At 42.8% G+C, this 25,305-nt stretch overlaps 1 protein-coding gene across 3 annotated transcripts in view; it reads left to right on the top strand.

Moving 5' to 3' along the window:
- The first annotated feature begins 3,070 nt into the window (after positions 1 to 3,070).
- The window catches only part of MTX2 (metaxin 2), a 969,974-nt gene continuing 947,739 nt past the window's right edge, over positions 3,071 to 25,305 (top strand). For 2 of the 3 annotated variants that reach the window (XM_069616118.1, XM_069616121.1), the window contains exons 1-3: positions 3,071 to 3,194; positions 3,295 to 3,495; positions 20,449 to 20,564. In XM_069616118.1, coding sequence (XP_069472219.1) covers positions 20,456 to 20,564 — 109 coding nt within the window. In that variant the 5' untranslated portion in view covers positions 3,071 to 3,194; positions 3,295 to 3,495; positions 20,449 to 20,455. The remainder of the gene's footprint in view (positions 3,195 to 3,294; positions 3,496 to 20,448; positions 20,565 to 25,305) is intronic. The other variant, XM_069616119.1, reaches the window with a different exon arrangement.

Below are 25,305 nucleotides of genomic sequence, written 5' to 3'. Positions count from 1 at the left end.
GGACAAAATGGCTTAATTTCAAGCAATTGTGTACAAGTAATTACCTCCAGCATTGCATTCAGGGGGAATACAGAAAACTGAAAAAGGCCTTGATGAACAAACCTCTACTGCTGAAACTGAGCGGCAAACCTGGTTGAAGGACTGCAAAGCAGAAGGCCACATGACTTCAAGAGTGTACAAACAGTTAAATCAATACAAGAAACCAAATTCAGAACTTTTGGACAAATGGTCAGGTATACTAGAATCCGAGACGAGCGAAAATAGGTTGCTAAACATTTGTAAAAATGTGGCGTTAACATCTCTAAATCTGGGTGAAAGAAGTTGTCAGATTAAGGTGTTGAATAGGGTCTTCTGGACACCTGAAAGGCTTTGTGAAAGGGGTCTTTTTGATTCAGAATCGTGCTGGAGATGCAGACATTCTAAAGGAACATTTGAACATCTGATTTGGGAATGCTATAGAATGAGATCTTTCTAGAGGAAAGTGTCATTGAAAATAAATGAGGTTCTCATGCTTGATGTTGAATTTTACTATCTAACTGTGATTCTGAGCGAAGATGAATTGGTGTCTGATCTTATTTATCCTCAAAGATGTTGGTTTTACAGGGCCTATAATTCTGCCAAAAAAGTTATTGTCAGAAAATGAAAAGATGTGGAATTACCTAAATTTGCAGAATGGATTTCAGATCTTAAACAGGATGGAGAGAATTATTCTCTTCAGAAGCAAAAAGATGAATTCATATGAAGATGTTTGGGGTAGGTCCCTAGATATTTTTGCTTAAAAAGTCCATCTTGATCGATACAATTTGTCTATGACTTCAAATCTACTGTGGTGTTTATGTTATACTTTGTTCGGATTGTTTTTGTGTTCATGAAACTAATTTTATTTAGATGTGTTTTTTGGTGTGTGCTTGTAAAATGAATACAAATTTTAATACAAAAAATATTGAATAAAAGGGGACAGGGCAGACCCTTGTGTCACACTACATTCCAACAGCCAGATTTTAGACTCAAATGAAGGTAAAGAGAATAACGGCTGACGGTCAACGAGGAGGAGATCCATTTACGCAAACCTAGATCTTGTGGGAAATGGTAGAAAAGCATCGAGGAGTCGTTCATTTTCATACTCCACACTTGGACTACTCCCGTGGGCATCGGCATGCAACAGTGTAAGGTGGAATATTTATGAAATAATGAAAGACGGTCCAGCGTGAGAGCTGCCTTGAGGTAGGTGCTGACTGGAGGCTAAGCTGAGTGGATCCAACGTTGGTGTGGGGTGTTCCTCAACAATGAACCTGATGAAAAGCACCCTGTTTTGGCACATCTTTGAAGCCTCATTATGAGGAGCGAGGTAACTCTTTTATGATGCTAATAAGACACTGGGGTTTTCACCAGTTGCAAAGTAATGTACTGCCTCACGCCTGGAGGTACAGAATACATCATTACCCACTGTATACAATATTTATCCACACCGTAATGACTCTTGCAAGTTAGGTCATTCATTGGTTCTGCTTTCTGATTGCAAGCAACACAGAATTGGTAATCAAAATGCAATCGGATCAGCATTGCTCATTCAAATATTTACATAATTAATCACATCTGTCATCATAAGTGTCCACTGTAAATACAGGGCATATACATTAATAAGCAGTAAAGAAAGTCAAGAAAAGATGGCGGGAGTTGAGTCTTGCTGCCTTTTTATTAGACAATGTTTCATAGATGCCAACACAGGGTTCAGAATTAAGATTCAGTAAGTGGGAGCAAAAACCAGCTCCTGGGTGTCAGGGATCACCCAGTAGCCACAAGCTACCCCTGGGGAGCCAGGAGAAAGTACCCAGCGCACTCCAAATCTGACTTCTACCTGAGATGCACACTTTTAACTTTTTTCCACTGTGCATGATTCATTATGTTTTAATGTGTACTATACATGTCCTAATTCTTCTATATTAGCATTCTCAAAAACTCAAAGTTAATGTCACATTTGCATGTTTTTAAGGCACCAATTGGCTGGGGAGCCAACATTTGCTGCTGGTTGCTGTTGCTTTCAAGCTAACCAGGCTCTCCGAGGCTAGAAGCAGGAGCTAAATAGCTCCCAGCTCCCCTCAATTCCGAACCATGTAACATGACGCTTTCCATTCTGGAGACAGCAGCCCAGTTTGTTTCTTTATTTGCAGTCTGGGATGAGGAAATCCAGTAACATAAGTCACAGAAATAAAACAGAACCGCATTAGCATCTTCCCAATGTAATGGGGCATGTCGGTATGTATGAGTGCTCTTTTTTCTTTTCTGTCTTTTTTTAAAAAGTACTTTAACTTCTCGCTGCAGTCTGCCCTACACTAGCTGAATGCTGAGACCCAGCTGCATATGAATATTTAGAGATATCCTACTTGATGCTTGATATTAAAAGAGGGATATATTGGGCTCTATCTGAGACTTGGTAATACCGCCGGGATACCGCCAATGCAAATAGCATTACCACTACTCGTTCCAGCGCTAGTAGCACATGATCATGAGTAGCAGTGCAGCGGTAAGTTCTCATTCCCCATTCGGTCCATTGGCTCTGGCGCAATTAGCACCACACTAAAAGTGCAGAAAAACAGGCAGAAAGTGGAGTATTTTACCTCCAGCAAAAAGCTCCTAATTTGGCCAGCCCTTGAATGCAGCGGTAATAGCGTTACTGCCACATTTAAGTGCTGAGGACAAACTTGTGATGAGGCCCATTATCCTTAAGGCTTTGTTCCCTGAAATACTGTACCAGGCTACTGCTTAAGCGGTCCTGTATCAAACTTGGTTCTATCCATAGAGGGCTGGGGGTGAAGTAAAAGGCAATTCAATATTTATTTTTGGATCTTCAGACTAAATCACAAACTGAAGAGTGGAGAATGAGGGATAAGGGGAATGACTTTGTTAATGCTTCTAGCTTCTAAATAGACCATGGCTGTGAAAGTATTAATTCTCTGGTTTGAAGAATAGTTCCTTTTTTAAAGAAATGGCTACATCCTACTGCTTGGCATGGGTTGGTATGTCCAGAACGTTGGCCATTGTGACTTAAAGTTCCAAATAAAAGCTGGGAATAATAGTGGCAAGATGCTTAGCTACTGGGCAGATGCTCTTACTGTTCAGCCTTCCTTCTGAAATGGTCCAGCTGTTTGCCTCCTCATTCATAGATGCAGGGGCAAGGAAAGTATGGATAGAGGGTTTGTAGCATACCATGGATCACATGACTGAATCTGTAAAAGGCTATCACAGGAAAATATTCAACCAAGCTGAAGTGTATGTATTTCCTCCCTTTCCTAGACAGTTGAGGTGTAGCAGAAGATGAACGGTGTATGGTTCTCATCATGGGATCAAGAGTTGCCTCCAAAATACACATCACAGCAGAAGAAGAAGATGAAGAAGTGTCTTCCATAGCATAAAGGGCGGTAGTTGGCATCTCAGCATTTTGATGAGGAATGTAAAATTCTTTGATAAGCATCTCAATAAATAGCAAAATCACAGGTGAGTGTAACATTTCTTCATAAGTGGGGGCACAGCCTTATAGTCACCCCACCCATTTAGTCTGTTTACAAAATCTTACAAGAATTCACAAACACATTTGTAGTATCTTAGGTTTTCTGGTATATTCTCTGGACATTGTGTGCCTCCAGACTTCACTCATCCTGTTTTGGCAGCAGCCTCATGCTGCGTTCTTAGTTTATTTGTTCTAGTTATTTTTTGGTATATGTTCATTAACTAGTGGCTTTAAGCCAGAGTTGCTTTTGATAACTAAAGGTTTGTGCAATAGCCTCAATTGCTGCGTAAGGGCGAATTCAAGGCTCTACAGAGCTCTCCAGGGCCCACAGGGAAAAGGCTCTCAACAGATAATAAAAGCTTGTTCCCTTTAGAAAACTCTCTATTTGAAGAGCTGAGTATCCTAATGGCTAATGGCAGTAGTTTTCTAACTGAGGTGTCAGAGTTGTGTCTTAATCTCCTTAGTGAAAGTGGCTCATCAACAGAGCTTATGGAGAACCCTCGTAGAGTGAAAAAGCTCTTATATGAATCAGATTGGATAGCTATCATTGAAGGCTTACATAATTATGAATCCTTGAGTCAGCTTTGCCTTGAGCATAAAAATCCGGGAGTACTGGCCCCTTATCTTCTGATATATCCACATAGGAAAGCCAGACGTCTGTTTCTCAGGTTCCGGTGGAACTTTATTCCAATTAAAGACATTTTAGTAAGATATGGGCAGATGGGTTCTGAATTGGTAAATTGTAGATTTTGTAAACTTGATGGTCAGAAAGAAACCTTAAAAAATCTATTGGTCTCCTGTCCCGTGATTCAAGGTAAACGATGGATGCTATTAAGCTGTTAAAATTAGATAACAGGGAAACGGTATGGCATCACTGGCTGGCGGGTCGCACTACTTCAACAGTGCCTGCGGTGGTCTCTTTTTTGAACTTTTTGCAACTCAAATTCATGAATTAAAATAATGTGATCTCACAGTTTTTACATTCCTTGATAACGTGAGGTGCAGTTGGAAATTTAATATGGTTGGAAGGATAATCCAAAAGGAGGAACTGTTAGTTGTATGTTGTTTGAACTGTTTCCTACTGATGAAATAAGTCATTGTTTTAGGAATCCATTGGTGCGGGTTGTACGAGATATTAATTTTATTTGATGAAGTGCATAAGGTTTTCTCTGTTTCCTTTTATATAAGTGAAATTATCTTATGCATATGTATTTTATAGGAATGAATTGTGATGAGAAAACGCATTTTCTTTTTGAGAACTGCTTGCTGTGATATAAAATAAAAATAAAAAAGAATCCTAAACTGTAGGCATTTTCCTAAATGAAAGAATCCTGACCTTGCTATGATAATTGAGACATTGTCCTGAGGGACCTCAGAGAAGGATATTTCAATTCATTGTAATTACACATATAATATGGATTACAAAAAAACCTTTACACTACTTAAAAATAAGTAATAACAATCTTTTTTGGGGTGACAATTTCAGATAGATCATTTTTATACATAGAAGAATGATATAAAATAGACCAAATAAATAGAATATTTCAAGTACAACATGATAGGGAGGTTTCACTGCATAAAATAAAGGACTGTCAGTCAACCCTGACATGTTACCTGATAAGGTTAAAACTACAGGATTCATTTAAAATACACAGAGCAGGCAAATCACAGGCATGCCTCACCTTCCACCGCTTCATCAATTTTTATCATGTTTTGAAGAGTAAGCAGAAAAACAACCATAGCTTCAGAGGGATCATGGTGATGCCTTGATGAAAGGGGCAAGCAGGCCCAGAGCTCTTGAATGTATTATTGAGAATTTCAGGCAAAGTTTTAGGAATCTGCAATGCTTAGTCCTAAAACATGAGCAGACAAATGTCAAGGGTAAGTGGGTGTTCCCAATGGGCATACCTCACAGGAAAACTAGCTCATAAGCGGGGATGCCATTCCATATCCTCCATTCTGGGTTTAGAGGAAAAATACCCAATCTTGCCTTTAGCACCTTCCTTCATAGCCACTTCATTTATTTATTTATTTATTACATTTATGAAGCACCTAAACCCTCAGGCATCAGGGTGCAGGGCCTTCGATGAACAGTTTACAGTTACCACATTCGGTCCTCACTTTTGGGTAATGAACTGTAGAGTTGCACTGGCATTAGATTAGACAGTTGACTCTGTTCTTGTCCGTTTTTCCGCCAATACTGTTTTGACTGATAAGACTGCCAGGTACTTCCTGGAATGCCCTGTCTTACTAACGACCTGTTTTCACTGGTTTCATACAATTTGCCATTGCCCCAAAGATGAAGGTCATAGCACTCCTTCAGGGCCACCAAGACCAGTTCCAGACCAGGGGTATTTGAAAAAAAAGGACCTAATGGCAGGGGATCTTGGAGGCACATACCCACTTTGCCCACTTTTTGCACACTCTGCAACTCCCTCTTTTTCAACCATCTCTCCTGGAACCATGACAGTCCACATTCCACCCATCCTGTGTGCTCCACACACCACTCTGATCCTTCCGTGCAGATCTCACATACTGTTCCCCTTTAACTAGCATACCCCACAGCAAGGAGATTGTAGTAAGCCAAGTGTTTATACAGTCTGCCTGGCCGTGAGGGAAAGCCTCTGTGACATGTCCCATAGGAACTTTGCCCCAATGTATTCAGGACACAGGTGCCACTGGCACTTCTGGATCCATTTGACCTGGCTGGATTGGATTTGGCTCAGACCCCATTAGACATGGTAATGCTTCCCATCTCCGAACAGAAGCTGGGATCGGGGTACACACACATCAGATGTCACCATATCTCCAGCATCATGAATCATGTACTCACCTACATTCTTTCTCATCATGGCACCTGGCCACCTGGTTCTGTATCCACTTGCTTTCCTCTGCTAGCAACACCACTGCATCTAGCACCCTAATCTCCCCTTTCCTCACAGACAAACCAGACTGACACATACTTAGCACTCTATGATTCTTTACCATTGCCCAATCACCCACCTTCAGACCCAACACAGTTACAGTTTCCCTGTCATTTATTTCAGTTCATGTACTGCTCCTGAAAGTCATCAGCCCTTCTCAGCATTCCGTTCCCATCCACATGCATGAGTGCGGACACACTCAGTAACTTTGGCATTACCTCACACCATGTTGCCCATCAAAATGCACCAGTGCAGACTTGAAGCCCTAAACAATTGGAGTATACTCTAAATGATCATATTAAATCTCTCCTTGAGATGATTCCACCTTGGTCAATACAGTGCTCTAACTTCCAGGTGAATGAAAGCCTATTAAAAAAACCTTTACACAAACTCTTACCACAGGTCAGGTCACAACGATTATAATTATGTGGAAGCAGCTGGCCCTGTAAACCCTGTTAGATTCCCATGGACAACAGTTACAATGTCTGCTGAAGTCTAAAGGTACCTGCGGGGCAAGGGGAGTGGATACATTAATAAACCGGCACATTCCTCTGGCTTGATTGTGATCTACAAAAGAAAAGACAGCGATAAGTACTTTTGACTCGTTTCTCTCCACCTCTTTTACCCAGGTAATTCCCCTTTCTATGATAAATACCTAGAAACACCAGATGGGTACTGAGGACCTATTTACTTTTTTCTCGTGAACACGAGAGCAGGTGGCTCTCTCCATTCAAAAAATAATCTATTAATTGACTTCTTAAAGTTAACCTGTACTACTGCTCAGACTTCTGCTGCTGAGTCAAATTGACGGAAGTGCATCCTGTCTTTAACCCTGCACGGGTTTCCGCACTTCAAGCTGTTGAAACAACATTGACACTGCTCTCCCTCCACGGGCGTGCGACATGGAATTTGCTCACGTGTGAGACACGCTAATATCATAGCTTCTCTATGTGCTGAGGAGATTTCAAAAGAATCCCGGTAAGACGTCAGTGTCTAGTTCAAGAGTGAATGATCCTCACTTCCGACCACACCAGCTAGTGAAGGCCAAGCGTTCCCAAATATATTTGTTCACACAAAAATGGGTTGACCCATTTGTAGGCCCACAAACTGGAGATGAGACCATCTCTTGGTATTCCTTGGTGGGAGGATGTTATTTGAATTTCAGAAAGGTTCTATACAGCCTCAGAAGGAACACTAGCCAATCATTCAAGAGGACCACTTATACCTAACACTGGATTCTGTTTGGGATGTTATGTGTGATTACTAAAGTAAATTTGGAACCCATTGTGTGCCTTGATAAAGACCGATTGGGTCGAAACACGTGTCGGCGGGGGATATTAGAAAATTGAGAAAAATACATGTCTGATGAAATTCTTTGATTTGTGTTTTTTCTCTGTTTGAGGACTAATATGATTTCATTATTGGATTAAAAATCTCTTTGGATAAGCGCAATTTATCTGGTCTAAGCATTCCTAACTATTCCTGTGTTAGGCCCTTGTAAATGCTTCCCCATTCCCCTTACTTCCATTCATTCACTATAGCGCTCCTTGTTTACATAAGTTGTTTAGAGAAAATAATATTATTGCTAGCCAGAAGCATGTGAGCTCTATCCTATGGCATTGCTGCTCCCAATTGGTCAGAAAAGAAGACCGACTCATGCCTCAGTTGCATCAGTTGGCTCTTCTGCTGGCTCCTCTCAATCTATGGTCAGATCAGAGGATGTACTGAGAGAATGAGACCACTCAGATAGTTTAGGACCGTTTTGTTCATGCAGATATTTACAGCAAGACTCCCTTCGCCATCACTGTTAATGCAGTCCCAGACGATTAACTGTCAACTCCCAAACACTCACTACGCACCTCCTGGCTTCACTGCATCCTGCAAACACCCAAACATTCCACTCATTGCCCTTCCATTTCATCACCACAAAGGATCTTCCAGCAGACTTCCACTCCCAAACTTGTGTTAAAAGGGTTACCCACTACCTTCTGGGAAGTGCCAAGCCCTTTTCTGTGTACTCCTGATTCAACAGTTAGAGGGTATCTAAAAGGTGGTATGTTGCACTGCATTAATACCAAGCTAGTATTTGTAAATCGAATGGTGCGACATGCCCTTGTCCTGAATCTGGGTGGGGTGGAGAGGCAGTACAACTGCCCCAGGCTCATGTAGGCTATATGTAGGGGATGCAAGCAACACCTTCTTTATGGAGAGGTTGAAGGCACATTTCTGAGGGATTGGCTGTTGCAGCACTTGGCATCTTCTCAAACCTCTCACATTTCTGCCCCTTCACAGGAACTCCCCACCACTGGAGCATGTCCTTGGTTCTAACGCGTTTCCCCACAATGACATGGTGCAAGAAAGACCTTAAACTGCAACTCGTATGTATTTGATGCAACCCCAAAGTAATATGGTAAAATGGGGACCGTTTTCTTTTCAAGAAAAATCAATCAAAATATTTTTTTTAAAATAATCACAATAAGGTTTCCAAAAACAATTACTTTGTAAACATCACATTTTTTAACAACAGTTTGTGGGAGCTTAATGATGGAAATAATGTAACTTGTTTAGTTTGCCATTAAGATTAGCAATACATCTATAGTTTCTTAAAATGTACCAGTTTCATATTCTAAAGGTCTGCAAATTCAATAACAAAATCATAAAACTCCACTGATGTAGCACATCCTTTAAATAGTGATGTTAAGTTCACTCTTTCTCATAATGGGTCTACCAAATTCAGCGTCCTTCTGATATTGATGTAAGTGCATCTATTATCCTATAACATGTAGAATACAAAAAAGGTAGCAGGCACCCCTCTCTAGACAGAACATGGAATGATAACCTATTCTGTGTTTTATTTCCCACTTTGAGAGTCTGCAGGTATTGCTTTTTGCTCACTGTACCTTTCACAAAGGAGGAATATCCATTTGCATATCAGTCTTTGTCCCGCCTACAAGGGCAGCCCAGCACCGAAATGCCAGGCAAACCTCCTTTGAACAAGAGTACAACAGCAAACCCCATACACTTGTTTCAGCGTTTTGTTGGGCCTCATCAGTGAGGTGGAGCTGTGCCTCTCTGAGTATAGTGAGCAAGGGGTCCAAGTATGGGTTCCCCCAGGTAACGTAGGGTGACCAACCCCAAGTTCCTTGCAAAATACAATTTTTTGATTGTTTAAGGGATTTAGGTTTAGTCACCCTAAGTTTCCTACAGTTATCCAGCTCCACTCACTGATGAGGCCCAACAACGCTAAAACACGTGTTTGGGGTTACTGTTGGGACTTTGTTCAGAAGGGAATTGCCATAGCATGTCGGTGCTGGACTGCCCATGTGGGCGGGACAAAGACTGATATTCAAATGTATATTTCCCATCTGTCAAAGGTACAGTGAGCTAAAGTGTGGCTGCGGACTCTCGAGTGGGTACCTTCCCAAAGAACAGGTCAATGGGCCATGTTTGTTCTCTCAGAGGGGCACCTATGGACTAATTTTCGATCCTATAACATGTACCATTCACCACCATAGGGTCCTCCTGGTGGCAAGGCATGTCTGCAGAATGGTACCTACACCTAGGATGTCTATACTGGAGTCTGCAGTATAAAGTAAAGTGGTGGGATGTGAGGGGCTGTGAGAGTGGAAGTAAAGCAAGGAAGGCAGGGGTAAGGCAGCAAGATCAGAGACAGAATAAGAGTCTAAGTGTGCATGAATGTATGACCCAGTTTATGGTGTGGAAATGTAATATGCTGAGTGGTTTAAGTATACTTAGGGACTTCATTGTTTTACAATAAATCGAGGTGGAAAAGCAAAGCGTATTTTACACCTGCATGAGATTTTCATGTAGGCCTAAAACCAAAGGATTCTAATGGAATACGCCTCGCATTTACATCTGGTGAATAAAAGGCGGATTCCACTGGATTCTTTATGAAATATCGTCTGAAAATAGTAATTCGCAGGCTGCATTTTATTCCTTCCAGAGCATGGAGTAAAAGTGAAGAAGAAAGGCGATTTTTACTTTTTTTAGTCTACACTACACGTTTACACTCCACTTTGAGGATGAGGATGTTTGCATGCAGGGAACCCAACAGCACATACATGCAAACATTGGTGGTCCCCTGCATGCAATGATCATATTTAAAAGGAACCCCATAGTGTTATTTCAGATGTTCTCAGTACATTGATTCAAAGTACTTAGAGTAGTGTGTATGGCTGCATGGTAAGCTCAGGATGAGCATTTTTGTAGGGTATGGTAGCCATCTTTAAGATGGGGGAGTGAGAGTCTCATCCACCATGATCCCTCAAGACGAAATACTGGGGTTGCCAGTGCTAAGGCACCATCAAGGATTGTGTGACAAGGAGAATACAAGGTGCAAACAATAGAGTAGAAACGACAGTGGATGCTAGGAAGGTTGTATGATATGCCAAAGCCAACTAGACCTGGTGAATCCTAGGACTGTGCTCTGGTTCTGAGTAGTAATTCTGGGGCCTATCCAAGCGCATGTTACCTTTGCTGGCATTGCATTTCCGCAGTGAATCAGGATAACATGTAAATCAATATCTGGAAGAAGCATACTGCCGATTGGTTCTTCACCTAGATTGGTTCTTCACCTAAGTAAAGTTCTGCAAGTTGTTTAATAATATTTAGAAAATGTATTGCTAAGGAAACTATCAAATTAAAATGAAGTACACAATAACGAGAAGGATCCCTGTTTATTCCTACAATTGATCTCTAAGAGATATACACAGTAAGGGCTCCCCAGCATGGGGAGAGTAAGTACAAGTACAATATTAGAAACTCATTAGATGATAGAAGGTATAGAAATGAAAGGGATTTTAAGATTGCATAGATTGCTAGTTTATTAGTTAATGATAGGGCACATTCATTCAGATAGTTTAAAGTGTTAATGATTTGTATTATTTCTTGAGTTGGTAACATAAACTCTTTCTTTGTACATCTTTATTACACAATTGGTTGGTTAATGTGTATTAAATTAGGTTTGCAGAAGATAAGCCCAATGGAATATGCTCTGGGGGAGTAGGAGAGAGTCCCTGGTGTGACATTGGCCCAATGTGTTTACATCTAGTGATAAGGTCTAAAATGTTTGCTGGGGCTTGCAATCTAAGTGAAATATTCTCTGGTTCAATAAAGAATTGAGGATGTGTATGTACACTGTCCTATTATAAAATGTAGTTCTTAATAAGCCAAAGGTACACGTTGGATGGGGGATAGTTTATGGGAGCCAAGTTGTGGATGTTCATCTACAAGCTATGGGTGTTTGGAGAGAGACAATAGTTGATGGATTATATATTGTCAAGTGATACTTTAATTGGCCAACACCTGTTCAGGAGGACAATTTAACAACCCATTTCAATACAATAATGGCACAACAAATTAGTTTAAGTCATTTGGGCAACCCCAGCACAATGGCTTCAACTAACAACAATATGACCTACTGCCCAGACCTGTGGGGCAAGAACAAAACTGTTTTGTAATAATATTCCACATATTTAAAATATAAAATGTTGTAAATAGTAGATGATTTCCATCTCTCAGTACCAGGGAAGTCCACCTAATGCACTGTTTTCAAATATAAGCCAGCAACAAAATGTAAGCAAAAGAAATACACTATGTCATTCTTATCTATCTCACTGACCAAACTGAATAAACTATTTAGGATGAATCTGGAATGATTTATTCAAAACAATCACTCCTATTTAAATCAACCAGTGAATGGTTGTCCTAAACAATATATTTATAAGATATTTTCGTTCACTTTAAATAACAATCATTGTGAAATAATTTAAATATGTTTGCATTTAAAGTTTTAAAAGGAATATTGTTACATTAATTTTGGAATCTTGATACCACTATGTACTTCTGAAATGTTAAAATTTTGAATGATATGCAATTCACTAACTATTGGGTTTAGCTGATGACTTATGGTCTGACCCCTTTCATTTCTATTACACTTTAAAATTCAGAACAATTAAAAGAGTTGGGTTTGAAATTAAGCTTGCATTTTCAGGAACAAATGAAAAGGGGAATCTAATTCAAGCAACAGGTTTCTTGGATCCAAATAATCCAACACTGTGCCCCCTCTTCTTTGGACTATGGTGAAAAACTTTATTTAAGTAATTATATTAGACCAAGGTTTCCACCTGACACATTTGTGTACACCCATTGTTAATCTCTGAAATATGAAGCACACCACATCCCACGAGTTAGAGTTCTTCTCCCGGAATCACCCGTGGGATTAGTTATTCATTATTTATTTAAAGTGGTGCGTAACCCCCCAATAGTCTTCAGACTCAATAGTGACATAGCTGTGAACTATTATTTAAGGACATCAGCTTACTTACTTTTTAAATTGCTTCAGGTGGCACATGACAGTGTTGCTGTACCCCAACTGGTTAACCTTTGGGACTACATTAGATAACCTCTCAGTTATGTCTGAAATGGCAAGAAAAAAGCAGCTGGACAGCATTAATCAAATCAGTTTCCCGTCTAGTCTGTTTCTCAGCTTTGGGGCGCTGTACCTGCACTGCTATACTACATTCTGGATTGTGACTTTATAAATGGCTTCTGCCTCCCTCTCCTGATCTACCATGTTTATATATCATCTCGATGTCTATAGTCTTGTCTGACTTATTGCTAAATCCACCCCTAGGATATGATTTGGTAAAATTCTGAGAATTCATTACACTAGGTGTGTTAATCGCAGATTGTAAACCTTCTCATTCCTTGGGAATGGTCACATTCCCTCTTCATTCCTCAACTTAAACACACCTCTCAGATTGTGACATCATCGACAGAACAGCTTTGCTGAAATAATTATATACCTTAATAAAGTTTATTTGCAAACGTTTTTTCTACGAAACAACAACACTTCATTTGTAATGACATCATTTTTCTCTGACCTTCCTGTGATGCAAAGAGGAAAACATTTAAAACTTTCTCTAGTGTGCCAAAGCCTGCTTGGCGCTGTAAGCATCTATCTCTGAAAAGTTACATAGTTACATGCACTTCTCAGTGTTACACGCACCTGGTTTAAACACGCCCTGCCCTAATTTCTGCACATAGCAGATTTCAGTTAAAAATACACTTAAAGTGACAATAGATTCAGTCTGTATCTCTTGCGGATACAAAGATTATTCAGCGGTATGAAGGGTCTCCTCTTCGATCTATGTTAATGACTGTTTGAATGACAAGTAGAACAGGTTTCCGGCCTGATAAGATTCTGTGCAACAAAAGACCATCATTTTTCTTAATAAAGTCAGGTGGCAACTATATAGCAAGATTTCAGTTAGCATCTGTGCTGTATAGATAAAGATGGGCCTCCACATTCCTGTCCCAGAGCTGAATACAACACATGTTGACAGCTTTGAGTGATCCTCCACTTGAAAGAGGCAATACAATCTGTTTCATTTAATGGACCATGTGTTTACTTATTTTCCTGTATTCACAATGACCTTCATTGACACAGCCAGTCAACTGTTATGGATAAGGTATTTTCCTCAAATTGTATTTGTAAATCCAGGGAGTTCATTTTATGAGTTGATCCCCATGTTGTTTAATATGCACTGTATCAGTATTTAAAAGACTGCATTGTGAAAAACCAGGCCTTTTCTCCCCCTTTAGGATTCTCAAACTTAGGTGTTTTTCCCCAGGTTGTTTAATATGCACTGTATCAGTATTTAAAAGACTGCATTTTGAAAAACCAGACCTTTTCTCCCCCTTTTAGGAATCGAAAACGTAGGTGTGCCCTTCTACCTGTCTCAAACCAGTACATTTTGAAAACTCCTATCCTGAATGTTATCTTCTGTCCTATTGCGCAACCTGCTTGCCTCATGCTGTCTGTCTGCCTACACAACTGACCTTCGTTAGTGTCTTCCCCTCCCCCTTCCTCTTCTCTCCTCTCCTCTCCCTACCTACTCTATGGTGCTCTCTGCCTCTCCTATCTTTTCTAACTGCCTCTATATTGACTATCCTGCTCTCCTCACTAATTCTGGTAGGAAGAAGTTTAAAAAAGACATCCTGGTCTCCAACCCAGGCCTCCCTATCGCGGACACCTACACCAGTGCCTCCTCAAAGGAAACTCTCACCGACATCCTCTTTGTCGTACCCTCGCCAGACCTATGGACCCTTCATGGGGTCTCTGTGCTCTCTCCTTTCTCCTCTTCTCCCATTAATGGTGTCACCCGCTGGGACACCCTCCTGGCATCCTTCCTTTCCTCTAAAGTCATCATCAATGTCTACTCCAATGGGATCGTCCTGGTCCAAGGCCCTCAGGCCAACCTTCACCCCTTTGATAGATGCTTCCCGCGCCTCATCAACTTCCTTTCTTTTCCTGCTGTCCCCTATCCCCTCTCCTTGACTAACTTGCCTCCCCCTTGTGCCTCCTCCCTGGCTACCTTGCCACCCCCTTCCCTCTCTGCCCCCTCTCGGGCTCCTTTTACACCTGCGCACGGTGTACCTCTGATCTGTACCCCTCCCCGGAAGTCCTTCAAGGATGGCAACCTTCTCCATAGTGCCACTCTAAACTCTCGCTCTGCTGTCAAACACTCCTCTGATATCTGCCGCCTTCTGGAAGAACTTGATCTTGATGTCCTCGGTCTCACTGAGACATGGTTCATGGCCAGCTCTGTCACGAGCTTTGATTCGCTCTTACCTGATGGCTACAAGATCCTCTCTGCACCAAGGGCCAACCGCTCTAGTGGGGGTGTAGCCCTGATCTTCCCTGAGTGGATTCCTGCCTGTGTCACTCTTACGCAGGCCTACTCCTCTTTTGAATGCCTCGTCTGCAGGCTCTCTCTCTCCCCTAGCCATTCACTTACTGTGGCTACTAGCTATCGGCCAACTGGTCAGATTTCATCCTTCCTCTCTGAGTGGGCGGACCTCTCCTCCTCACTCCTGGCCTCCACTACTCAACTCCTCCTTCTTGGAGACTTCAACATCCACCTGGATGCCTCCGGTCCTCCCTCTGGACTCTTTCGCGACCTCTGCGACTCTCTCTCACTCACTATTCTCCCCTCTGGCCCAACTCATTGAGCAGGGCACACTCTTGATGTTTTGATCTCCTCAGACCTTCCCCTCTCTGTCCCTCTAACTACTCCTCTCTCCTGGAGTGATCACTTTCTCCTCTCTTCCCACCTCACCCTCCCTATCTCTCAGTCCAAGCCACTTCCATCACTGCCACCCACCTTCTCGGTCATCCGACCCATGAAGCGCGTGTCAGCTGAGGCTTTTGCCGCCACCTTCTCACCCCCCCTCCACCTTTGTCTGGCTCTCATCCTGACACAGCCCACGCTCCACTCTGCTATATCTGATACTCTTGATATCCTTGCCCCTGTCATGAGAATCCGCCTGAAGCCCAAAGTAAAGTGCAACTCCTGGTACGACTCGGACCTCGTCACACTAAAACGCAAGTGTAGGGTGGCCGAGAGGAAATGGTGTGCTTCATGTACATGCTCTAACAAACTGGCCTGCCGCCTGCTGCAAAGGCAATACCGGCTCTCTGTCCTAACCAGGAAGAGAGTGCAAATCCAACCCTGTGTTCCCTGTGGCATCTAATAACTCAGCTGAACTCTTTAAAATCTGCAAGGAACTTGTCAATCCTGCTGCAGTCTCTACCTCTCCTGTCCCCTCCCAGGCCCTCTGTACGGCACTGGCGTCGCACTTCATCTCTAAAACTCAGGACATCCTGTCCTCTCTCTCCTCCTATCCCCTCCCTCCCCCACCCCGGCTCTTCCTCTGGCCACTCTGCAGCCACCTCTCCTCCCTCCTTCTCTGCCTTTCCCCTTTTCTCCGCAGACAAGGTTTCTAGACAAGTCCGATCTATGAAAGTCTCGTCGAAACAGGTTCACCCCGGTTCCTCCAAAACTATCAAAGACCACATCGACTCCCTGGCTCCTGCCCTGGCTCACTTCTGCTATCACTCCTTCACCACTGGAGTCTTCCCATCCCCCCTGAAGCACTCCCTCGTGCACCCTCTTCTTAAGAAACCCACTGCCGACCCCTCCTGCCCGGCCAACTTTCACCCAATCTCCATCACTCCCTTCCTGGGCAAGCTCCTGGAGAAACTGGCCATCTCCCAGCTTAATCACCACACTGAATCTGTTGGTTGTCTCCATGACCATCAGTCTGGTTTCAGAGCTGCCAGAAGCATGGAAACTTCTTTGCTGACCATCCGAGAAGACCTGCTCTCCAACCTTGACTCTTAATACCCCTTGCGTCCTCATCCTGCTTGATCTCTCTTCTGCCTTTGACACTCAACCATGCCATCCTGCACAACCTGGGTATCATTGGTCAGGCTCTGGCATGGCTGACTTCTTTCCTCCGTGACCGACCCTCTCAGGTCCAACTTGGGTCCTTCCTCTCCGCTATCTTTTTCTCTACCTGTGGTGTCCCACAGGGGTGTAACCTCTCTCCCTAGCTGCTCAACCAATACCTGGCCCACCGCATCGCCGCTCTCTGCCCCAACTTTCAGTGTTATGCGGATGACACCCAGCTCATCTTCAGGCTACCCTCGGCCTCCTCATCTACTTCCCTCATCTCTGACTGTCTGTCTGATATCCAGGAGTGGTGTGCCACCAATGACCTCTGCCTTAATGCCAGTAAGACTGAGATTCTCCTCATCGGCACACCCGCTCCCTCCTTTCCTGTAGCTCTCTGGCCGGCCTCTGTTGGCCCTCTTCCTGCTCCCACCTGTGAGGCTAAAAACATCGGGGTCATCTTCGACTCTACACTCTCCTTCTCTCCTCACATCTCTGACATCTCTTAGAAGTCGCACTACCAACTGCACCTCCTCAGAGGTATTCTTCCTTTCCTCTCCTTCCCCCAGAAGCTCACTGTCTCCAGAGCTCTGGTCCTCTCTAGGCTGGACTACTGCAACAGCCTCTTTCTAAATCTGCCTGCTTCTGCTCTCCGCCCCTGCAACTTATCCAGAACATGACTGCGAGACTTGTCCTTGGCCTCAAGCCCAGGGACCGTATCTCACCAGGACTGAGATCTCTGCACTGGCTGCCAGTGCCTGCGAGGATTAAGTTCAAAACCCTCTGCATCGTCCACAAGGCCTTCTGGGGCCTGGTGCCTCAATACCTTCAACTCTCTCTTCCTAAATACCTTCCTTCTCGAGCTCTTCGCTCATCTGCCTCAAACTCCCTCAGGGTCAGTCGCTTCTCCAAGCAACGAGTTGGTGGTAGATCCCTTTCTTCGGCTGGGGCCTCCCTCTGGAACAGCCTCCCTGCCTCCCTTAAACTTGAGGAGAATCATCTCCGGTTCCGGAAGCACCTCAAAACCTTTCTCTTTGCTTCTGCTTTTTCTCCCCCTCTCCCTTGCTGACTTCCTGGCTGACAGCAATATTGCACTGGTTGCCTGGTCGCCCTCTGATCTCGGGCCCAAGTCCCCTCCCCCCACCAGTTGCACTCCTGCACTGGGCACCTGGCAACCCTGCACTTGGTGACTGTTTCTGTATCCCTATAGTCCCACTACCAGCACTTCACACCTCATGTCTGCACTTACCCTTGCACTTGTCACCTGTTGGCTGTACTTTTACTTATTGTTATTTATTTTCTTATCCCATGTAATGCACTGTCCTCCTCCCCTTCCCCGCACTCTTCGCCCTCCCCTTCCCATGCACTTGCGTGATCTGAATGACACTTGGCCTAGTAGGATAGTTGTCTGTCTTCCCTCTGTTCCCCTCCCTTGCCTCGTCGCGCCTTGAAACACTTCTGTATAGGCACGTTATAAATGCCATATCATATCAATACAAGCAGGCAGCTTGTGACTTCCAGACACACAGGGAAATAGGTTTGTTTTAACTTGGCTGGGTTTCTTAATCTTTAAAGCATTCTACAATGCGAAGAGTATAACCTAAGTAAAAACACAGGTATACCTGGCTGATTAGTAGAACCCCTTTTAACACCAGGGGGGAAACATAATCTGGTTTCCTTCACTCTTTTCAGGGAAAACTAAATGTATAACTTTAAGCAACACAGATCTAACCCCTAAAAAGATTTGTTGGTTGGTTTGGGGGATAAAGAAAATTAATATCCTTGAATTACAAATCTGGAACATAAGATTCCAGCTCTCAGTTATTTCGTTGAATTCAAACCACTGTTTGATAGTACATTTACATCCCATCTTATATGTATCTGTAAAATACTTAAAGAAACAGGCTTCCGTTATATGAAAATGCCATTCTTTAACACAGCAATTCCTAATTATAGTTGAGGGCTATGAATTTGTTTTTTTAAATGAAAAACCATTCATAGGAATGCAAGCGTTTGTGAAATACAGTTCTGAGATTTTAGCATATTTATGCCAATCCCTACAACTCAACTCCCCAGTTCGGCATAGGACGAGAGTACTGCAGTGGTTCCTCACTTTGTATAAGTGCAGTGTGCTTGGAGAGAGCCAGGATTTTATGCCATTTTTACTTTTTGGAAATTCCTTGATTCCCCGGAACTCTGCTTTTAGACAGTTTTAAAATTGGGGGCAATTGGTAAGTGGCTTGATCCTTCCTCCAATGTCTTCCTAAATGAAGGTATGACCAGCAAAATGTGAGCGAAAGAGCTCTGATGTCGTGTAGGAGAGTTCTATTGTATTTTGTGTTAAATGGGTTCTAACCAAGTTGCTTGGAGCATTTCGAAAGTAATGCAAAGGGTTCTAAGAACTATTCTCAGATCAAAAAGTACTGCATGTTGGGCGAGTTTCACTCACTTTCAATTTTGATTTAATTAATGTACACAATGCCGCCCTAGGTACCTTGTTTCCTTACAAAGTTATGTATTTGCAAGCTACTTCTATAGATAGTGTTGTTTATGGTGCTGAAATGTTGTTTGTTTATGTTTCCTGCTCTGTTTTTGTTTACAACTAAAATAATGTTGGAACACAATGGGTAATATTAAAAAAATGAAATCTAGGGTGTATAATCAACGTAATCCTTTTTAGAAATGCTTTTTGTTTAACTTTAAGTACTTGTACTTATAGTTACTTTTGTCAAAAGTGTATATTTTTCAGTATGCCGGTGTGGAGTTTTCTCTCGGGGGTAATAACTATTGGGACTAAGTATACCTTACTGCCAGATACAAAAAACTGCTCCCTTGAGTGAAGCCTGTTTGTTCTGCAGTAGCTACTCTTTAAGGTATTTCGGTTGCAGTCATTTCTGCATGGCTGATGGAACAGACCGAACACACTAAACAGATGAGAAGGATGAAGCGGATCAACAGATTGGATTGAGCAGTTTATGTAGATGAACGATCAAATGATGGAATGAATGGAAAGACTAGTAAACTAAAAGATGAACCAGACGAAATGTATGAACGGACGAAGATGATTGAATGAACAGAGTGAATAAAACGGATAGAATAAATGGCTCAGATGTGCGCTCGATCTCAAGCACCTTACTGAAAACCACCATATCACATCATCATGCTTACTCTCTCCTATACATCACCACTCAACTAGAACACAGCGATACTATGACACATTCGGTATAGCTGTTCTCATAATAACATCCACCACACACACCTCATCATCCTACTTAAACACAGCCGGCTAAGCACACCCGCTAGCCTATGCGTCTCCTCAAGCCTAACACAGCCAGAAATCAGTCTGGGTATCAACCAACCAGAAGGAACACATAGTCCTGGCTTCCCAACCCCCACACCTACCGCTAAGAAGCAGCTATCATGCAAGTGCCACACCAGCTGCACACATATCCGGAACATCCACGCACCTTTGACTCTCTCTCTCTCTCTCTCTCTCTCTCTCTCTCTACTGACTTGAACTATGGTTCCCGAGGGCGTTCAACCTACCAGCGCCTTGAGATCATACCAATGATGCATAAGGCACTATTTAAATGCAAAGTAATTATGCTTTTTTAAGTAGAAAACCTAATTGCAGCACCTAACTTCTTTGAATGTGTGTGTATAAAACACACTATACATTGATTTAAAGATGTCTTATTATTTGACTATCATGTTCAAATATATATATATATATATATATATTTTTTTTTTTTTACAGGTCCAAAATGGCTAAGTGCTCCCCCATGTCCTCTTTGAAAGCACCATTGAAAGAATTCCCCCAGAAGGAGGCACCCACTTTTTGGTCCAACGATGAAACCGGGTACCTATTTGAGGGTGAGTCACTCATACATGTGACCTATTCTGATTCTACAATTTGCAGATTTGCTATACATTCACAAAAAAGCTCATCATTTTTCAGAAAAAACTATATTGGGGCTCATTATTAGATTTTTAGCGGTAAGATGCCGGACTTACCTCCAGGTTTTAGCTAGAGGTAAGTCAGGCACCTCACAGGGAAACTTGTAGTTGGCCGGTACGGAAGCATGCCAGTATACATTAATACTGGTATGTTAATTCCACACCGGCCAACTTAAAATCAACCCCATTATGTAACTGTACACAAAAGAGTATGATTAATTCCAAATATTTTGAAACATAATGCATATTTTACCAAACAGCAAATGGCGTAAAAAATACACATAAAAAGATATGATTGTCCGTGGCTATCGTTTGCAGACACACACTTCCAATGCTTGATGGCTCTATGGTTAAAGTATGGATACCAGAGCAATTTAAAGTAGAAACTAAGATGGCAGCACAGTTGAAAGTAGAAACCTATATGGTGTTGGATTTGCTAACATAGTGTACATTGCAGGAAAGATGGATGGTTTAGACCATGCAGGCAATCATCATGAGACCCACCATTGACGTTGCCAGGGATCACCATTTTACCTGCATGATATGCACTTTGTCTTCCCAATCTCCCTCTGCAGCCTAATAAGGCATGCATTTTCACTGCGGTAATTTAGGGTCATGTGAAAAGGACCTCCACCAGACTCTCCTGCTGTATTTAGAGCAATGCAGATGCTCCTACAGTATTTCAGAGACAGAGACCGGGGAGATAGTCATCACAAGTCTCACCCCTGATGTCACAGGACATCACTATTTTACCTCTGCAAGCCACACTGTCTCATCTCAATCTCCCACCTGCATTCCTCAGATAAGCAAGCATTTTGATTGGGATATTGAGGGTGTCATGTAACCTCCCCACATACAAATATGTGTGTCTTAAGGCACCCAGACTATCAGTTTGCTGTACAAAGGGCTGTTGGCTCACCTCTACCTCCCATGCACACATTGGCTGCCGCCAACATGGCTGCCATCCTCTCCAGGCAATTACTATTACCTCCAGCTTTCCCATCTATGCCCCCTTTCTCAGTATCCAGTCGCCAAAACAAACGTGAACCTCTAGCCACTTGTAACCATAACTAACACTAACTGCCCACATTCACTGCCCACATAACCATAGTGGTCACTACCAGTCTTACTGTATTTATTGTTATTGTTGTGTGACCACTGGCAAAGTTACATTCTTTTTTTTTGGTCACTAGCAAGTTAACAGTATTTATTGTTTGATGCAACTGGCCTATTTACACTCTTGGTTTGGTTGTTAATGGCTTAACTCTATTCATTGTTGGTCATTACTGACCTAACTGCATTTATTGTAAATCACTACTGGCCTTTTTAAATGATTAGTTTTGGGTATCAGGAGGCAGGTAAGCATCTTCTATAAGTCAAGGTGATTGCAGCGGAGTACAGATAGCAGGGAGATGACATGTGACCGGGGAGACACACAGCTTGTGGATGTTGTTTGGTTGTTTCTTCACCCATTGACTGGCCATGGCCATCCCAACCCTATGGACGTTTCTACCCACTAGCTGTTGCTCCCCACCGAAACCACATCCTTCTGAGATCCCTTTGACCTAGGTCTACCAAGCAGTAACATCAAACATTGGCCTGTCTGTGTTGTTTCTAACCAGCATTTTGATAGTATATTGGGGCTGTAAATGTTCTACTGCTGCAATAAAAATGTATTTAGCAAGGGTGCTTTCAGCCACTTAACTCATATCTGGTGCTTGCACTCTAGTCCTGGTAAAAACAAACATTGACAAGGCCAACCATTTTGACCTGTGTGTATCCATTACATAGGCATGTGCTAGGCAGTGCTATCATATGCCCAGGTCATCACACCAGTTTCCAGCCACTGCTGTCTTATGGCCAGGAAGTACCATTATGCAAGTGCCTGGCAAATGGCTATCCCATGCTTACACAAAAGCCACAACTGTTGGCTTTGCTTATGCTTGTTGTTTCCTGATGGCAGTCTTTTAAATAGTTTCTAATCGGACCGGGTGAGTGAGCACGGGCCTCTGCTTTCTGAACCAGGTGAGAATTATTTCCGTAGGGGTACAGTTATCAGCTTGAAACAAGAGATGAACTCATTAGAGTACACATGAAACCCAGAAATGTGTCCCAGGAGTGGGCAAGGAACACCTTCCTTTCATTTTCTTCCAGTAAAGTTAATGCAGCACAGCACTATGACACTCTTATTACTATTATTAATACTGGCAATCTGTCAGCAGTTTAACTCTTAGTTACTACCCAGGCAAACATAATACATTCCACATGTCCGACCAGATTTACTGTTCTCTTTATGACTGGCACAATTCACAAACAAGCATTCAAAAGGACACTCCCTTTCTGCCTGCACTAATGGAGGATTTGCGATTTGGTGCCAATTGGCAGCACCCTATAAAATACCACAAATTAAATAGTTTGCAAAGCCAAACCCTCGAAGGTGTAAGTGGATTGTATTGCAGAGCTTTCGCCAGCATGAGGATATGTGGAGATCCTCATTAGGACTCTAACAAAGGGGGTGCCAATATTTTCCAGGGTCACACACGTGCTCCAGGTACGACTGGCAAGTCTAACGTGCCTGTCTTCGGCACCCACTTGTAGAAATGTGAACCTGCTTCTATGATTGTGATGGCAGGGGGCGACTACAGCGACCAGTTACTGTAAATGGCAGAGCAAATAGGACTGACTATGGAGAAAAGGACATTCAGGGCCGCACTGAGATCTCTCGAAGACCAGTTTGCCTACCCCATGGCAAAAAAACACATAGAAAAAGAAACCAGCAGGGCAGTCGAAATGTACAGCCTGGCAGTGCAAAGCCTAGCATGTGCCATTTTCTATGTTGTGTCTGGGGTAAAGACGCTGAAGAAGGCGGCGGAGGAGGCAGAAGGGGTTGAATGCATCTGGTGCCGCGCACAGGAAGGGGTGTGATGCCCTTTAGGACCTCAGACGGTTAGGTTGGTGTAGTACATTGAACGAGATGGCACTTAATTTATAAAGAATCTGCTGAAGCCTAGCCTATGATCATGGCCTTCCCAGGAAAGGTGGAAGCCCCTGATAGCATGGGTATGGGTTTCCACTTGCTTCATACCTAAAGACATCATAGACCTCGCATAGACATGCCTAACTTTTAGAATTGCTACAGTATTGGCTATGTTCTCAGGAACCCGTTTCATTTAAAAGCATGAATGCTTGAGTGAAGACACCACAAGGTTTTGTGAAGGATGGGCTTCGGGGAACCGACATGATCCAAGTGGAATGACATGGACAGGCAAACATTTTCCTGCTCAGGTATAATATTTAGGATACGCAGGAGGGTTAAACGTACCCTCCTACATCAGTTTGCAACCTGGGACAAATACCCAAGCTCAAAGACTGGGGATCCCTTGAAGGTAGGAAGTTAGGGGTCTCAACCCCCTCCCCCCATTGATAATGATATGAGCTGGCACCCGCTGGTATCAGGTTTATGCTGAAAGTCCCTCTAAGAAACCTGAGGTGTACTGAGGTAAAGCATAAGCATCCTGCAAAGCTCTGTCGTTTGCGCCTTCCTTCAGAATTCCTGAGACATTAGAGACTGCGCATAGAAGAGGAATTTGGAGTTGCCAAGAGGGCTGATTTAGTCCATGAGAGTACCAAAGGATCAGCTGAGGCTTTCGCTGCCACCTTCTCTCCCCCTCCTCCTCCCCTGGCTGACTCACACCCCGACACAACCCTGTCCCTTCTCTACTCTTCCATCTCTGATACTCTTGATGCTCTTGCCCCTGTAATAAGGATCGGCTTGAAGTCCAAAGCCAAGTGCAATTCCTGGTATGATTCCGACCTAGCTGCACTTAAACGTAAGTGTGGGGCGGCTGAGAGGAAATGGAGGTCTTCTTGCTCATCCTCTGACAAACTGGCGTCTGCGTCTGCAGGAGATGCTGAGCCCCACAGATCTCTCAAGAACGTTTGATCAACAACTGTCTTAAACCCAGTTGAAGAACTAACACTCCCAAGGGAAAAGGGGAAGTGGAGAAAATAACAAACGACAGACGCCTACTTCTGGTGGGCTGCAATCTGTAGAAGGAGACATTAATGTTTATTAAATAATGAAGACATGCATTAAATTAACTCAATCTCTAAATATCAAATAATTTAATATCTAAACCCATACCTGTCCAATCTCCGAAATAACCTTGGAGATTAATTAACTTCTTTTTCACAAAGACCCATTGAGAATTTATCTTGCACAGTCAATGTTCAATTTCAGAAGGGCAATGTGAATTTAAGAATGCATTTAGTTCCTCAACCAAAAATGCTCAAAATAATGAGTTCAAGAATGTGCAATCTTCTTAAATTAAAGAGGAAATCACTTTCGAGTGTTCATTCATTCAATTGCATTTCATCCTTTCTCAAGCACATTGTATTCCTGTTCAGATGTTCCTTTTACTTTAGTAACAAATGCGCAATTAAGAGTTCAGATGGTATTTTAAAACTTTAAACAAGAACAATAAGAATGAATTCAGATCCTGTTCAACCTTTGAAGCACATGCGCAATGCTAATGGAATCCGAAGCTTTGCTTTTGACTTAAGCACTGTAAATGAGTTCAGATGCTGTTTACCTTTTGAGCACATGCGCAATGCTAACGAAAACAACTGCTTTTGCCTTTGACATGCGCACAATAGA

Source organism: Ambystoma mexicanum, chromosome 9, assembly GCF_040938575.1.
Source record: "Ambystoma mexicanum isolate Mex_15411 chromosome 9, UKY_AmexF1_1, whole genome shotgun sequence".
Classification (NCBI taxonomy): Eukaryota; Metazoa; Chordata; class Amphibia; order Caudata; family Ambystomatidae; genus Ambystoma; species Ambystoma mexicanum.
This window is presented reverse-complemented; position numbering and strand designations above follow the sequence as displayed.